Source organism: Oncorhynchus clarkii, chromosome 33 (genome assembly GCF_045791955.1).
Source record: "Oncorhynchus clarkii lewisi isolate Uvic-CL-2024 chromosome 33, UVic_Ocla_1.0, whole genome shotgun sequence".
Taxonomy (NCBI): Eukaryota; Metazoa; Chordata; class Actinopteri; order Salmoniformes; family Salmonidae; genus Oncorhynchus; species Oncorhynchus clarkii.
The window spans coordinates 207,944-225,406 of NC_092179.1; the positions used below are offsets into that span (position 1 = coordinate 207,944).

A 17,463-nucleotide genomic window follows, 5' to 3' on the forward strand; every position below is an offset into this window, starting at 1 on the left:
AAAGAATTCTGCCGTAGTTCTAAAGTGTGGTCAGGGAAGCCGTATACATGTTAAAAACCATGTTGGACCTTCAATTTATGAACTAAACATTTTTAAACATGGCTAAACATTGAAATCTTGAACGTAATCCACATGATGGTATTGACTGAAGAAACACATCCAAAGACTCAACTCACACATATACCATTTTTATTACAGGATGGCAGTATTTCAATATACAAGACAGACATATTTACAACCAAGAGGGTCGGGCTTATGTACATGGAAAAAAGAGGTATAGCATACAGTATTATTTCTAATGTATAAATTATCAATAAATACTGGAACGGAAGAGACCGCTTCCCAGGGGTTCTCGACAAGCAAAGAAGAAAGGGACAACCCCAAAGGTTGCGAAGAGGGAAATTATATGACCATACAGACCATAATGAAATTAATTGCATCACTGCACAGCCAGACATAAAACAGAACCTGGACATCCACACGGGACTGAGTGGGAGAGAACATGACTAGGCCAAAGAGTGTCTTCTGACCCAGGGACTTGACCAGGAAGAACACTGGGCCATACTTATTATACCCTAGATATTACCGAATCCCAAATAAACCCTTAATCCCTACCTCCTATTCGTTTGTGCAGACCTAAGAGGATAGGTATAAGCAATTGGCGACAATTCCACCTGGCCTGTCGGGGGGTAAAGCTGAGCTGCCACCATATTGCTTATTGACCGATCCAATCCTGTCATATCTACACAAATGCCCACCGGGGTGTGTGTAGTGGTTGATTTGAGTTTCAGGATATAACGTGGTCAGGAAAAACCAGAGGCCTTAAACATTACCGGACAGTTTCTTGGACCCAGATTGAGCCCACTCTTGGACTAAAAAGCACTTTCGAGGTAGATTCTCCATTGAGTGTGCATGTTTAATCCAGAAATAGGCTTTAACCTGGGTCTGGGAAACTACTTTAACCGAGGTGATTAATCTTAAGGCAGTGTTCGAAAAATGATCTTATTGACATGCTCCACACACCAAGAGATCTGCCTGATATGTGACAGTTTGTAGATTATTTAAGGCATGGTCAAGTTTGTCTTTTCCCTACAATACATAAGTGTTGTGTTCAGTAGGAGGGAAACCTTTTGAAATGGGGAGACTACCTGAATCTCTGATGTGCAATAATAAACACGAACATCGGGGGCCCATCACGCTCTAAAATGACATTTGGTGACAAAGCAGGGTCGTCGCTTTCGTCTAATTTACCAGCCTCGCATTCAACCTAGGTAGTTAGAATTGTAATTGTTATTCATATAAAAAGGACAGGGACGATGAGAGATGGAGGAGAAAGAGAAATTACACATGCACCTGGGAAAAGGCTGAAGGTTGTTGGAGTGATTGGTTGATTGTCGCTGCTTATCCTTGTAGTTCAGACCTCTTCCAGTCTATCTGTTTTTCTTTTGGGAACATATTACCTGGCATCCCACGTCATTTTCAGAAACATCCTGGTTCAAACACATTCAAACTCAACATATCCAGTACAACGCATAAGAAATAAATAGATGCATATTTCAATACAAAAACTCAGCCTCTTCCATAAGTCTTTTCCATGATCCAGTCAGTGGAAACTATGGAAATATAACCTATGGTCATTTATATATCATTTATACATTTATATATGTTCAAAAGACACCTCCTAGTATCATGCAGTGCATTACCTCTTGACCTATGAAGCTCTGGTCAAGAATAGTGTCCTATATGAGGAATAGGGTCATTTGAGATGCAGCCTTGCTAGTTTCTGAATCTTCCTTGACTTGGCAAACAAGCTTCTGAAATGTATCAACTGTTTAAAAAGGTCAATTGGTCAAACGTTAATTGGTGGAGTCTGGCGCTGGTTTGTTGATAAGGCATTCTGGGTAGTTGAGTTTTTCTGTCAGCAGACTTTGTTCCTGGTAGTCAGCCCGATTGGATTCTCTGCAATCTCTCCTGACCTTCCACTCTTAACTGACATCATTGAACACCCCTCCCCAGTGGCGATAGTGGTTTGGCCTCCTCCGTTTGCAGTTCAGTTGGTTGATCCCAGACATGGACGCTGCAGAGATGGGGTGTGAAGAAAGGCACTGTGGTAAATTTTATTGGTGGACTAAACTCATATCCATATTTGAGTGTATAGAGGTCCCGTTGGGTTCAAGCTGTTCAAGGCTCGGTAGGTGTGTGTACAGCATGGCTGGGTACAGTCAGTTTAGGTAGAGGGTCTGGTGCAGCACACACAGTTGTACAGGAGAGAGCCTAGGCTTCGCTGGCAGTGCTGCTGCGACTCAACTCTCTGATACCCTGGAGAATACGCTTCATGTGACCAACCTTCGTCACCCCCAAGTCCTGCAATGGATGGACACACACACACACAAATTAGATCAAACACCAGGTGACACACATGTGGACCCATGTACCATGTAGGGTCAGAACTTTTTCCAGATGTCACCTGGCAGGGAAAACCAAGCTCTTTATAGACTACAAATAACTTAAATCAATGAACAGGGAGTTAAATTAAACACCCGTGGTAAAGCCCCATAGTAGTGAAACATAAGAAAGCTCTACCTGGCACCTGAAAGAATGGTTGTGTCCCAACAATTTCAAAGATTTTACTGAGTTACAGTTCAAAAGAGGAAATCAATCAATTGAAATAAATTCATTAAACCATAATCTATGGATTTCACATAACCGGGAATACAGTTCTGCATCTGTTGGTCACAGATACCTTTAAAAAATTAAAAACTAGGGGGATCCCGAGTGGCACAGCGGTCTAAGGCACTGCATCGCACTGCTATAGACTTCACTTCAGACCCAGGTTCGATCTTGGGCAGTGTCCTTGTGGCGGGCAGATTAACCTCGGTCGTCAGGTGAACAGTGTTTCCTCGACACAGCTGGCCTCCAGGTTAAGCGGGCAGATGTTAAGAAGCACGGTTTGGCGGGTCATGTTTCGGGGGACGCAAGACAAGACCTTTGCCTCCCGAGCTGGTTGGGGAGTTGCAGCAATGAGACAAGATAGAAATTGGGGAGAAAAATGGGGTATAACATTTTTTTTAAAGTAGGGCCGTGGATCAGAAAAGCAGTCACTGTCTGGTGTGACCACCATTTGCTTCATGCAGCGCGACACATCCACTTCGCATAGAGTTGATCAGGTTGTTTATTGTAGCCTGTGGAATGTTGTATCACTCTTCAATGGCAGTGCGAAGTTTCTGGATATTGGCAGTAACTTAAACATGCTGTTGTACACGTCAATCCAGAGCATCCCAAATATGCTCAATGGGTGACATGTCTGGTGAGTATGCAGGCCATGGAAGAACTGGAACATTTTCAGCTTCTAGGAATTGTGTAGATACCTTTTCAACATGCATTAACATGCTGAAACATATGGCGGCGGATGAATGGCATGACAATGGGCCTCAGGAGCTCATCACGGTATCTCTGTGCATTGAAATTTCCATTAATAAAATGCAATTGTGTTCGTTGTCCGTAGCTTATGCCTGCCCAACCATAACCCCACCATGGGTCACTCTGTTCCCAACGTTGACATCAGCAAACAGTTCGCCCACAGGACGCCATACACATGGTCTGCGGTTGTGAGGCTGGTTGAACGTACACTGAAGGCTGCTTTATGGTAGTAAAATTATCACTCAATTATCTGGCAACAGCTCTGGCTGACATTCCTGCAGTCAGCATGCCAATTGCACGCTCCCTCAACTTGAGTCATCTGTTGCAAAATGGCACATTTTAGAGTGGCCTTTTATTGTCCCAAGCACAAGGTACACCTGTGTAATGAGCATGCTGTTTAATCAGCTTCTTGAAATGCCACACCTGTCAAGTGGATGGATTATCCTGTCAAAAGAAAAATGCTCCCTAACAGGTATTTAAACAAATTTGTGCACAGAATTTGAGAGAAATAACATTTTGTGCGTAAGAAACATTCCTGGGATCTTTTATTTTAACTCAAGAAACATGGGACCGACACTTTACATGTTGCATTTTTATTTTTGTTCAGTATGCTTTATGAAAAATTATCATATCTAAATCTAAACACAAAAACTATGTTTCAAGTGAAAATTAGGCAGGTCTGAAAAAAAATGAAAAAAAAATTGAAAAAAAGAAAAAGAATTGAAATTTTGCCTACTTTACCCGTATTTTCTGTTCTTTTTGCAAAAAAGGAAGTGTGTAGTTCCAGTATTTAGCTACTCAGCAAAAAAATAACTAACTACTGAAAACACTACAAATATTTGACTTTAGTTAAACTACCACCAAGCTACAGCAAAATGTAATTCAATTACTAGTTAAACTACATGTAGTTCTCTACTTCCCATCACTGCTCTTTCACTACTTCCCACAAACCTAAAAGCGTTGGATTGGTGGAGGCATGGGCTAGTGGGAGTTTCTTATACCACTAATTTCCTTTCAAATCAGTGAAGGGAAGTAAACAAGTGCACACTTTGGGAAGAAGGATAGATATTTATTTGGGACAGCCTGTATGTGTGTAGTACCTTGAGATCCCTCCTCTCCAGGTGCAGCAGCTCGGCGCCGCGCACGTCGTGCCCAATAAAGATCTCCTTGTACTCGGTGAGACAGATGAGCTCCAGCCAGGCGGCTACCTCCTCTGTGCCCCACTGGTGCACTGCAGAAAGCAAGACCCCCTTCAGACCCCCAACCACACCACGGAAAGACACCACAGAGAGACGCCACAACCCTGCACAGCCCTTAACCGCAGCTCTAGGATAAGATGAACCTACCCTAAATCCTAACTTTGACCATTACAGTGATTATGGTGTGTGGAATGTTGTGGCGACCTCAGAAAGAATTGAATGTGATTTTCAAAGAGTGTTGACCATGATTTGTCATTGTCCAAACATGATTTAATACAGTGTTCCAGAGTAATTCCTGTGAGAGAGAGAGAGTGCGAGAAAAAGAGAGGTAGATAGTACCTGGCAGTGTGAGAGTGGCACAGGCCTCCTTGTTCTTGTTGTTTTTGTCCTTCTTGAACTTGGGGACGAGACGGAACTTGGCACTGCGGCTGCGCTTGGAGAAATCCGTCAGGTGTCCCTGCAGAAACACAGACAGGTTAGACAGCCAGGTTAGACAGCTAGACAGACAGGTTAGAGAAAAAGACAGACAGACAGACAGACAGACCAGACCAGACCAGACCAGACAGGTAGGTTAGAGAGAAAGACAGACAGACAGATTAGACATTGGGTGATACAGACTGTCCAGTAATATGGACCCACAGAGTTGAACAGTTTATTCTAGCCCAGCACTAACACACTGACCTGATTCAATTAATCAATCACCAAGATCTTGATTAAGTAGCCCATTTACACTTGTACCTGTAAACGGGTTGAAAATAGTAGATTTGGACACTGCCTAAATGGGAACACAGTGGCTATACAGTAACATGCTATACATGACGTCAGAGCTCGGGGTCTCTGCTTCACAGACCTGTATTGGTTTTGACTGACGGCCGTTCTGAACTTGAGCACCGTGCACAACAAGAAGTAGCCTCTAAATGAAAGCATAACACTGTAAGATCGTATTTTATCATTTAGGTATTCATGTTGGCAATAGAACAAGCTTTCAAATTATGCCCACTTTACCAGATTGCGATTTATAATGGACCGTTTTTGGATTGTGGAAACAACAACAGTAATTGTGTAGGCGGTGATGCAGCAATATGTTCCAAAGAAAACAACTACAAATGCACATAAAATCAACAGCGTAATGCTTGGATTCAGTCTTTTGTCAGGTGAACTGTTGTGTTCTCCTCTTTAGTCTAATAATTTCCCCATAATCTCCAAACGGTTCTCTTTTAATTGTTACCATGGTTATAGATGCTTTCCATATTTCCACTTCTCTAAGAAACATTTCAATGTAGCCCTATCCATATAGGCCATTTCCCACAAGTGAAATGGGTTAAATCAGGTGTGGTATTACTGGACTGGGACTAAGATAGAAAAGCACTGAGGTAAGCGGCTGGTGTGTATAGTGTGTGTGTGAGTGATTGTGTGTTTGTGGTCGCATCTAGATCTACCTCATCATCCCCAGGTTCGATGAGCTGACACAGCCAGGGTATGTCTGGGAGTCTGCGTAGCTGCTGGGCCACAGTTCCCAGGGCTCCAGTTAACTGCTCCTTCTGAGGAGGATCCAACTGCTGAAAAGACACACCCATTTACCAAAACATAATAACCCCCCCACACACAGACACATGCAGCTGCACCTACACACAAACAGACAGACCGACAGACAGGCAGACAACAGCTTTGAGACTTACCAGGCACATCTTGCCTGCCAGTAGCAGCTCTGTCTCACTGTGAAGGGCCTTGACGTTACTGACCATCTGAACCACAACACTGCAGTTCAGACCCTGCGTAGAACAGAGACGAACACAAACACATTACAAACCACAGAAGCAGGGGTACAATGTGCATTAAATGTGGTTGACTGTGTATATATTTCACTGATTGATTGTCATACATGTACACCATTTAGTGCCAGCCCATATGGGCTTAATCCCTAGACACAAATCATCAAATCACAAAACATAATGACATTTTACAACTTAAGTGCATTCAGAAAGTATTCAGACCCCTTCACCTTTTCCACATTTTGTTATGTAACAGCCTTATTCTAAAATGTATTGATGGAATTGGCTAAACTTTGATCATTGAGATAGTAAATTAATGATAGGAAATGAAAGAGAATGGGTTTTATGTCAGAAGTTAATGGTTCTCTAAAGAAAGACAGATGGCTTTGAAATGTGTTGGGGGGATGAGAGCAACGTGGGAAACAGGGGAGACAAATGGGCATTTGTAGATTAGACGAAGGAGGAGTTGAGGTCAGGAGGTGTGGACAGATTATCTTAAGCGCGTTTGATCCATAAAAAAACAGCTTAGAAAAACGCAACGTCACTACACAATATTTCAAAAGTTGCCTATAAACTTTGCCAAAATATTTCAAACTACTTTTGTAATACAACGTTAGGTATTTTTAAACGTTAATAATCGATCAAATTGTAGATGGGGCAATCTGTATTCAATACATGAAAAAAAAAAAAAAGTTCTGCTCTTCACGTCTTGCGCAACTCACAAAAGTGTCCCCCATTCCGAGTTGGCCTACTTCCTGATAAAACAAAGGAATAATCTCAGCCATATTCAAAGACTGGCAACATCGTGTGGAAGCGGTAGGAACTGAAAATAGATTGATATTAAATATTCAATGGCAAAAGACAAAATAGGGAAGAGAGATGGGGGAAAAAAAATTCTGAACAGTTAGTCCTCTGGGTTTTGCCTGCTACTTAAGTTCTGTTATACTCACAGACATGATTCAAACAGTTTTAGAAACTTCAGAGTGTTTTTTATCCACATCTATGAATAATATGCATATCTTATATTCTTGGCATGAGTAGCAGGAAGTTGAAATTGGGCACGCTATTTATCCAAAAGTGAAAATTCTGCCCCCTAGCTTTAAGAGGTTAAAACCTCTTGAGGATAGGGAGACGCTAGCGTCTCAACTGGCCAATTGCCAGGGGAAATTCAGAGCGCCAGATTCAAATAAAATGCTATAAAATTCAAACTTTCATTAAATCACACATGTAAGATACTCAATTAAAGCTATACTCGTTGTGAATCCAGCCAACATGTCAGATTTTAAAAATGCTTTTCAGCGAAAGCATAAGAAACTATTATCTGATAGCATGCACCCATCTGCACCAGTAGTAAACAAAAGAGCTAGCGCAGCAGGCGCTACACAAAACGCATGCATTACCTTTGACGATCTTCTTTTGTTGCCACTTCAATATGTCCCATAAACATCACAATTGGTCCTTTTGTACGATTAATTCTGTCCATATATATTGAAAATGTCCATTTATTAAGGACAACCAACCCAATCAACAAAACAAACCAAAACCAGGTTGGCCAATAGGTATCAACGTTGGAACCAAACCATCCCCTAGTAAGAGGACGCGTGTGGTGAGTGGGGAAAGGTTTACTGATATGGATGTTGACTTGTTAAAATCCATCAACGAAAGGCTTGCCAAACTTGATATCTTGGATATATTACGAGAGGACACCAATGTATTATGTGCTAGTCTAGAACTCAGCCAACGTCAGATTAATGATCTAAGGAAAGAGAACACGGCGCTGAAAGGTACTGTAGACTCTATTCATAGCAAGGTGGAGGGAGTGCAAAGGGAGAACAAACAACTTAAAGAAACCTTGCTTGATGTACAGTGTCGATCAATGCGGGACATCTCATATTTTCAGGGATACCGGAGAATGACAACAGCAGAGGCTGTGAGGACACAGTCCGAGACTTTATGTCAACTCAACTAAAACTGCCCACTGATGTTGTGCGTAATGTCACTTTCTCCAGAGTCCATAGAATAGGTAAGGCCTCTGGAAATATGCCACGGGCTATTATTGCATGTTTTGAGCAAAAGGAAATGATGAAGAACATGGGCAGAGAACTCAGAAACACAGATTTTGGAATGAATGATCACTTCCCCACTGAGATCAATGAATGAAGAAAAAAACTATATCCCATCATGAAGGAAAAGCGTTGCCTGAATCAACGAGTCTCCATGGTGATGGATAACGTTTATATCAACGGGGAATTGTATCAGGAGTCTAGAGTAACTCCCTGGATATTTTAATTTAATGTTCAAATTTTAGTTTGTGTGTTGTAGTGTACAACTGTAATGACAACTTCAACTATAATGAATACATGCTCTATTGATCTTCACTTGACAAGGAAAGGGTTGCATATAGCTCAGGTTAATGTATGTAGCCTTCCTAGCAAAATACCTGAGGTTTTTAACTTGGTCAACGTAAATAACATTTACATTTTGGCTTTGACCGAAACGCATTTAGATGCTTCTGTAAATGATGGGCAAATTAACATTCATGGATATAGTCTACTGAGAAGGGACAGGAATAGGAATGGTGGGGGTGTAGCACTGTACATTCAGAATCATATACCTTTTAAGAGGGATGACCTTAATGTATGTCAAGTAGAGGCACTATGTGCTCAAGTACATCTGCCTCACCAGGCAGCCATATATTGGTAAGGTGTGTGTATAGACCTCCTAGCTCTAAGGTGTCATATTTGGATGATTTATGTACTGGGTTTGACCAGGCCACAGATAGCAGATATGTATTTATCTTGGGTGATTTTAATATAAATTGTAAGGATCACAATAATTCAAATAAAACAAAATTGATGAGATATGCCAAGAACTGTGGTTTGAAACAAATGGTTAATGATACTACTAGATCATCAATTAAGTTGGGTCATCGTTCAGACACATGCATTGATCTGATCTTCTGTAATAAGTGGGCTGGACAGACCATACTATTGTGACCATAACCATGAACACCAAGGTTCCAAAGAAACACCCTAGGATTGTGGTCAAGAGAAATTTTAAAACATTTAATCATGAGCTGTTTCTAAATGATTTGGCTGCTGTACCCTGGGAGCTGATTTATCTAGAGGATGATTTAAATCACACTACAGAATGTTTTATTGATTTGCTCACTGAGGTAATGGACCATCATGCCCCCATAAGAAAGAGTACAGTTGGTGCTCGTCCATCTCCATGGATTGATGATGAACTGGGTGAAGCTTTTTCTCAAAGAAATATGGCAGCCAAGTCAAAATCAGAAATGAATTAACAGAATTATAGAACATTATGTAATTATGCAGTTAAATTGAATCAAAATAAATTATTTTACAACAATGCTTTTATTGATTGTAAAAATGATTCTAAAAAGGTTTGGAACACAGTTAAGGGCTTACTTGGTACATCTATCTCATCATGCCCATCTAGTATGGAGGTTGACGAGAGAAAAATAACAAAACCAGTTGTTATTGCCAATCATTTTGCAGATTTTTTTTTTACAAAGAAAATTAATTTACTGAGCAACAACGTAAACATACATTCTTCCAAACAAGCCGTTGTCCAATGGATTGATGATCATATTATGAGCAAAAAGATCTGCTCTTTTAGTCTGTAAACTGTGTCAGTAGAGGAGGTGTTAAACATATTGAAGTCATTACTTGATTGTAAATCTACAGATTACAGTCTTACAGACAATTTTTTGCTTTGCTGTGCTGGTCCCCAGATTGCAGTTCCACTGAGATACATATTTAATTGGTCACTGGAAAAGGGGATGTTTGCAAATGTATGGAAGCATGCGAAACTGTGTCCTATTCCGAAAGACTGCAAAGAACCCATTACTCCTGCCAATAGTCGACCAATTAGTCTACTCCCTACACTCAGTAAGATATTGGAGGGTATTGTGAGTAGACAAATATGGGAGTACGTGGAAATGAATGATCTGATTACAGCCAATCAACATGCTTATCGCAAAAACCATTCCACGACCACTGCATTGGTTGACATGACTGACCAGTGGCTTAATGCTATGGATAATGGCACGTTTGTGGGTGTACTATTTTTAGATTTCAGTGCAGCATTTGATTTAGTGGATCATTAAATCATTTTGACAAAATTAATGCATTGTGGTTTTAAGGAGGTTTTAAAGAGGTAGCATTGAATTGGGTACAGTCACATCTAAACAGTCCACCTATATCAATGGTTAATTTTCTTCCCCTCGTGTTAAACTATGGAATACCGCAGGGCAGCTGCCTTTGGCCACTTCTTTATTTAATATATACCAACAACCTTCCCTATGCCTTAGCTGAAACTCAAGCTGCTATATTTGCAGATGATAGTACAATTTATGCAGCAAGACAATCGGTTCAACAGGTACAGCAAGCAAGAATATCAGGGAGTGGGTTTGCCAGAACAAACTTGTTTTAAACACCAAGAAAACCAAAGTTATGTTGGTCTGTTCCACTAGGAAAAGGCCAAAACAGGATGGGATACAATTAAGTATGGGAGGAGTATAAATTGAAGAAGTGGCAGAAACCAAACTATTGGGAGTGCAGTTAGACAACTGCTTATAATGGTCATCTCAAATAACTAATCTATATACAATTTAAAAAAAATTTAAAACAGGAAAAATTATTAAGCAAATAACACAAGCATTAATTGAGAGTCAGGTGAACTACTGTTCTGTGGTCTGGGGAAATGCATCATCAAGTGAAGTTAGGAGGCTGCAGAATGCACAGAACAAAGCAGCAAGGATTGTTTTAAGGTAGAGATATGGTTCTTCTGTTGTAGTCATGCGCAATGTTCTTGGTTGGTCATCAATCGACAAGATAATTGAAAAAAACATGCTTATTTTATTTCATAATATACATAATTTAAAACGGCAAAGTTCTATTCACAACGGTATTCAGTTGGTAAGAGACAGACATTCCGTAAATACTAGGAATAGATTGTTCACCATCTATGCATTATCCAGACAGAAAAGAGAAATAGGCAAAAGAACATTTCGATTTAGAGCAATAAAGAATAAATAAATTAACTGAGCAAACCAGAAACCTTTCAATATATTGTATAATGTAATATAATATAATAATATAATAATAATAATAATATAATGTAAGCATTTTTTAAAAATTATTTAAATATAATACATAGAAATGTTGTGGGACTATAGTAGATGAAGAATCAATATTGTTTTAGAATGAGTATTTATTGGGTCATTATGTTAGTATATTATGTATGTTTGTAATAGTGTGTTATATGTGAAAATGTGTTCGTATTATAAATTGTATTTTAATGTTTAAGGACTCTTGGAAGATTAGTCCAAATGGGGACTAAAAGAGATCGAAATCAAATCAAATCAAATCCAGGACCTATATACTAGGCGGCGTCAGTGGAAAGCCCCAGCAAATTGTCAAAGACCCCAGTCACCCAAGTTATAGACTGTTTTCTTTGCTACCGCACAGCAAGCGGTACAGGAGCATCAAGTCTAGGACCAGAAGGCTCCTTAAGAGAATGCCAAGAGTGTGCAAATCTGTCATCAAGGCAAAGGGTGGCTACTTTGAAGAATCTAAAACGTAGTTTTATTTGTTTAACACTTGTTTGGTTAATATATGTTAATTTGTAGTTTTGATATCTTCACTATTATTCTACAACGTATAAAATAGTCCAAATAAAGAAAAACCCTAAGTAGGGTGAAATGAGTAGGTGTATCCAAATGTTTGACTGGTACTGTAAATATACTTGAAAATATATTGCATAACCCGAAAATTGTTGTCTAGCAATGATCAACAACCAATTTGACAGAGCTTGAAGAATAAAAAAAAAATAATGGGCAAATGTTGCACAATCCAGGTGTGGAAAGCTCTTCAAGACTTACCCAGAATACCTCAAAGCTGTCATCACTGCTAAAAGTGATTCTATTCACTCAGGAGTGTGAATACTTTTGTCATATTTCTGTATTTCCCTTTCAATACATTTGCAAAAATGTCAAAAAACATGTTTTCACTTTGTCATTTACGGAGCATTGTGTATAGATGGGTGAGGATTGTTTTTACCTAATATGAATTCAGGCTGTAAACAACATAATATGAATACTTTCTGAAGGCACCGTATGAGCCAAAAAAGATCTCCCGCATTTGGCACATGTATGTTGGGCACCCCTGTATTAGTAGAAGTTGGTTGACTGGTATAAAAGGTAGAACAGGAACTCCACGTACCCCTGTGCTCTTGGAATTGGCGTAGACCACGTCCATGGCCTTTGAGCTTGCATTGACGGCGTGGGCCAACTCCTGCTCCATACTGTGGTGGGACTGAGCGATTTCTCGGATACTGGGAACACACACAGTTCGTCACGACATCGAACATCTAATGTTACTGGGAAACTACACTGCAAGCATATCACAAGCGTTCTGTAAGTGATGTTTTTGGCATACTATCTGTATAGTTTGGCCGTTAGGTAAACCACGAGGGAATTGTATATCATGGTCTAGGACAATTTTCAAATGGAATTCAACCATACCCTGCTTTAATCCAATGTTATTATTAATATTATTTATTTATTAATTATTATTATTATTAATCCACTGTTATTATTTATTATTAAATTATTAATGTTCTCTTACCTGTGGATGAGGGCGCCGGCCGCCTGTCCAAACAGGTTGATCTGGGAGGCTTCTTCCTCGGATACGATCTCCGGCTGCAATGCATACTGGGGCAGCGGCCGGGGGAACTCGCACCTCTGCTTGTCTTCCCACGACTTCAGCGTGCTCTCGAAGGCCTGAGACAAGCAGGCAACAGGATGAATAGAATAGAATAGGATAGAATAGCTGTATTCTTCCCAGAGGGAACTATAGTTGTGGTACGTTAGATACGATACGTCAATAAAAAATATGACCGCAATATAACAGCAACATTCACACAAGACATACAAATACTATACAAACAAATCATGTCAAATCTTTGAACCGTGAAAGGTTCAACGAATTGTGTGAGTGGTAGGAATGGGTGGATTTCTCCATTCCCTTCTCCAGCCGTTGTATTGGGCAGTTCAATGGTGAGAAATGCCTCAGTCCCTGGAACAAACACGTTGTGCTATCCAGGAGCATGTGTACAGGACATCAATAAGCTGCTCCCAAACATTATAAACCGGCATCAGGAAATTAAGTATATGATAGTTCATGTGAGATTCAATGACATTATGAAGGGCAGCTCAGAACAGCTGAAGATGGATTTTAAAGAACTGATTGGGTCACTGCTTGACAAAAAGAAACGCCCCATAATATCTGTCCCTCTGCCCTCCCTAAATCGTGGCATTGAAGCCATTTTAGTGTTTTAAGTCTTTGGCAAACTTTTAGCCCTCCATCACTGGCTACTAGACAATTGCTGCTCTGTGGGTGTAATATTTATTGACAATTTTGATACCTTCTGGAAACAAAACTCATTTTATAAGGATGATGGGATCCACCCAAATCATTTGGGTTCCTGGATCCTTTCACAGCATTATAAGGCAGCGTTGAGACAATGACCCAAGCCCAACTCAGTTAATTCCTATCATTATGTCGCTGAGTTATCATAATGCTTCAGCAAATGTACATTATCCCAGGGGTGTTGGAAGACACAATATAAGTAACCTAACTTACAGTGCCTTGCGAAAGTATTCGGCCTCCTTGAACTTTGCGACCTTTTGCCACATTTCAGGCTTCAAACATAAAGATATAAAACTGTATTTTTTTGTGAAGAATCAACAACAAGTGGGACACAATCATGAAGTGGAACGACCTTTATTGGATATTTCAAACTTTTTTAACAAATCAAAAACTGAAATCTGAGGTTTGTAGTTTTTTTAAATGATTGCCTATCAATACCCTGTGTCTGTGGGGTCAGATTGCACTTCCTAAGGCTTCCAGTAGATGTCAACAGTCTTTGGAAGTTGTTTCCGGCTTGTATTGTGAAAGGGGATCGAATAAAAGCTGTTTCAACAAGTGGTCAAGCTGAAAGACATTAGTTTAGTCTCGCGCAAAGCCGTGAGTGCGACGTTCGTTCTCTTTCCTTTCTAATGACGGAATTGTCCGGTTGGAATATTATTGAAGATTTATGATAAAAACATCCTAAAGATTGATTATATACATCGTTTGACATGTTTCTACGAATTTAATGGAACTTTTTGACTTTTCGTCCAGACTTTGTGCCCGCGCTTTGTGCAATTGGATTACTGGACTAAATGTGCGAACAAAAAGGAGGTATTTGGACATAAAGATGTTTCTGTGGACATTACGGATACTATTTCAAATTTTCTTTTGCGTTGTCGTGACTGCTCGAGCCTGTGGATTTCTGAACATAACGCACCAAACAAACAGAGGTATTTTGGATATAAAAATCATCTTTATGGAACAAAAGGAACATTTATTGTGTAACTGGGAGTCTCGTAAGTGAAAACATCCGAAGATCATCAAAGGCAAGCGATTAATTTTATTGCTGATTTTCGTGACCAAGCTACTTTGATGCTAGGTGTTAATGTTAATAATGTTTTGTCTAGTGATCGATAAACTTACACAAACGCTTGGATTGCTTTCGCTGTAAAGCATATTTTCAAAATCTGAAACGACAAGTGGATTAACAAAATGCTAAGCTGTCTTTTGCTATATTGCACTTGTGATTTCATGAATATAAGTATTTTTAGTAATATTATTTGAATGTGGCGCTATGCAATTCAGCAGTTGTTGATGACAATTATCTCGCTAACGGGATAGGTAGTGTCAAGAAGTTAACTAACATATTCCTCTCAAGTGTACATTTTTAGCTTGACTCGCTATGATGTTATAGTTACTTAAATTTGCTTCAACCATAATGTTTTGTCAGGCATCTTTGCTGAAGAAAGTCACCAGGGACGGGTGGCTTGCGTCAAATTCGTCATTGGAACCACTCGATATGACTGGTCATATAGAAACCTTGGGACCCAAATGCATAATGAGTGCTCTAACTCCCCCTTGCGGTGGTCTGGAGCAATGAAGCCGTGACTCCGGGTAACTCTAAGTCCCGCGGTGTAAGCTCGCAACTTTTAAAGGAGGAACCACTGTACTGTATGCAGTATTCATGTGCCTATGAAGCAGAGTTATACTGTTAGCACTGTGGCGGTGTGCCTTAGTAGGAAGTCCACTTTGTGCAGCTCACCCTGTACTAACATAAATAGCATGAGTAGAGCTGTTACGGTGACCGTATTAGCGCTACACCGGCGATCACTAGTCATGACGGCAGTCAAATTCCACGTAGTCACGGTAATTAGGCTTCTCCAAGCTCTGATACTGCTGATGGTCATTAGTAGTCTATAAAACTTGCTAACTGCCTGGTACTCAGCACTCTACAATCCCTCTAATTCCTCGAACATCAATACAAATGTAATTTAAAATATGTGACCCCATAGATGTGTACTCACTCGGTCTCTGGTGAGAGTCTGCGTTCGGTTCTTGTGGATAATCTTGATGTACCCCGGGGGCTGGACCCAGGCCTCTCCGTCCACCTGCACCGGCACACCCTCATCCCCAAGGATGGTGATCTTCACTGTACGACACTGCAATAGGAGAGCAAATGGGGAGAAACATTCAACCAGACAGTATGCTATGAAACCAAGAAAATTGTATAAAAAATCTGAAGGATGATCAATGGAAACAGGATGCACCTAAGCTCAATTTCGAGTCTCATAGCAAAGGGTCTGAATAAATACATTTGCAAAATGTTCTAAAACCTGTTTTCCCTTTGTCATTATGGGGTATTGTACATAGATTGAAAAGGAAAATCTATTTTAGAATAAGGCTGTAACGTAACAAAATGTGGAAAAAGTCAAGGGGTCCGAATACTTTCCGAATGCACGGTACATTAGAATAACACAAAGGCCTGCACACTGTATATGCTTCCATTTAAAAAGGGATAGTTCACCCAAATTACAAAATTACTAATTGGTTTCCTTACCCTGTAAGCAGTCTATGGACAAGGTATGACAGCAATCCATGATTTGCTTTTGTTTACCTGGCCACTGTTTCCAAATGCAAACTTTTTACCATTTGTTGTCCAAATCAATGGATACTGTGGATTGCTGTCATACCTTGTACATAGACTGCCTACAGGGAAAGGTAACCAAAATGTTATTTCCTGATTTTGGTGAACTATCCCTTAAATTAAAATATTGAAAATGTTTTCAATTACTTTGGTGCATTTTACAGATGTAAGTGGTATATTTTCAAAAAGTACAAAAGTGATGACACTTGTATTTTGTTCAGTACCTTTGATTGTGCATTCATTGGAGCTGAACACATCTTTCACCCCTGAGTCATTCATGCAACATTTATGTTTTCCATGAAATACCATGAGAACATTTTGTTTAATTCAATAGCAAAAAATGCAAGGTACATTTTCTAAACAATGCTTTTTTCAGTGTTTGAAAAGCAATAGTAGATGGTAAATATAATTTTCCATACAGTATTAGGCTATAACATTTTTCTTTACATTATCTTTTTGTTTTGCAAACCACATTTTTTATGCTTTGTTTTCAATGTCAGGTTGAGAGCGTGTTGAGAATTATTTCAGTCTTACAGTTGAATTATTCTTACTGAATACAGAACATACGAATTGACAAATCATAAAAAAAGGGGTATTGTATTGCAGTAGCACGGTGTGTGTATGCCATTTCTGCCCCATGTAACAATGTATAACATATAATTTTCTATGTGACTTTTCAACTGAGATAATGAGTGTATATTGTTAAATATAACCCAGGTATTTCAGCAGTGCATTGTACACTACACGATCATTCAAAATGGTAGCAGATAGGACAAAGTGGAAAAAGTCACTATCAAAACACACTGGCTGATGGAGGATGATGTACTATTTACAGCCTCATGATTTGATTTGGTTTCACCTTCCAACATAAATGCATGCCAATTGACACATTTATGATGTAAGAATATAGAATTTTACAGTGTTCAGCAATTATATAAAAGTGATAAATCGCTCGAAGCCGGTGTTTGGAGGATATATTGGCACGGGTG

General features: G+C 39.7%; 1 protein-coding gene across 2 annotated transcripts in view; it reads right to left on the minus strand.

The window, feature by feature from the left end:
- Window positions 1-172: 172 nt before the first annotated feature.
- Window positions 173-17,463, minus strand: part of LOC139393149 (diacylglycerol kinase delta) — a 108,356-nt gene continuing 91,065 nt past the window's right edge. For both annotated transcript variants that reach the window (XM_071141522.1, XM_071141523.1), the window contains 8 exons: window positions 15,855-15,989; window positions 13,045-13,199; window positions 12,640-12,751; window positions 6,299-6,391; window positions 6,059-6,178; window positions 4,959-5,076; window positions 4,521-4,651; window positions 173-2,364 (listed from right to left, as the gene is read on the minus strand). In XM_071141522.1, the coding sequence (XP_070997623.1) occupies window positions 2,275-2,364; window positions 4,521-4,651; window positions 4,959-5,076; window positions 6,059-6,178; window positions 6,299-6,391; window positions 12,640-12,751; window positions 13,045-13,199; window positions 15,855-15,989 (954 nt within the window). In that variant the 3' untranslated portion in view covers window positions 173-2,274. The remainder of the gene's footprint in view (window positions 2,365-4,520; window positions 4,652-4,958; window positions 5,077-6,058; window positions 6,179-6,298; window positions 6,392-12,639; window positions 12,752-13,044; window positions 13,200-15,854; window positions 15,990-17,463) is intronic.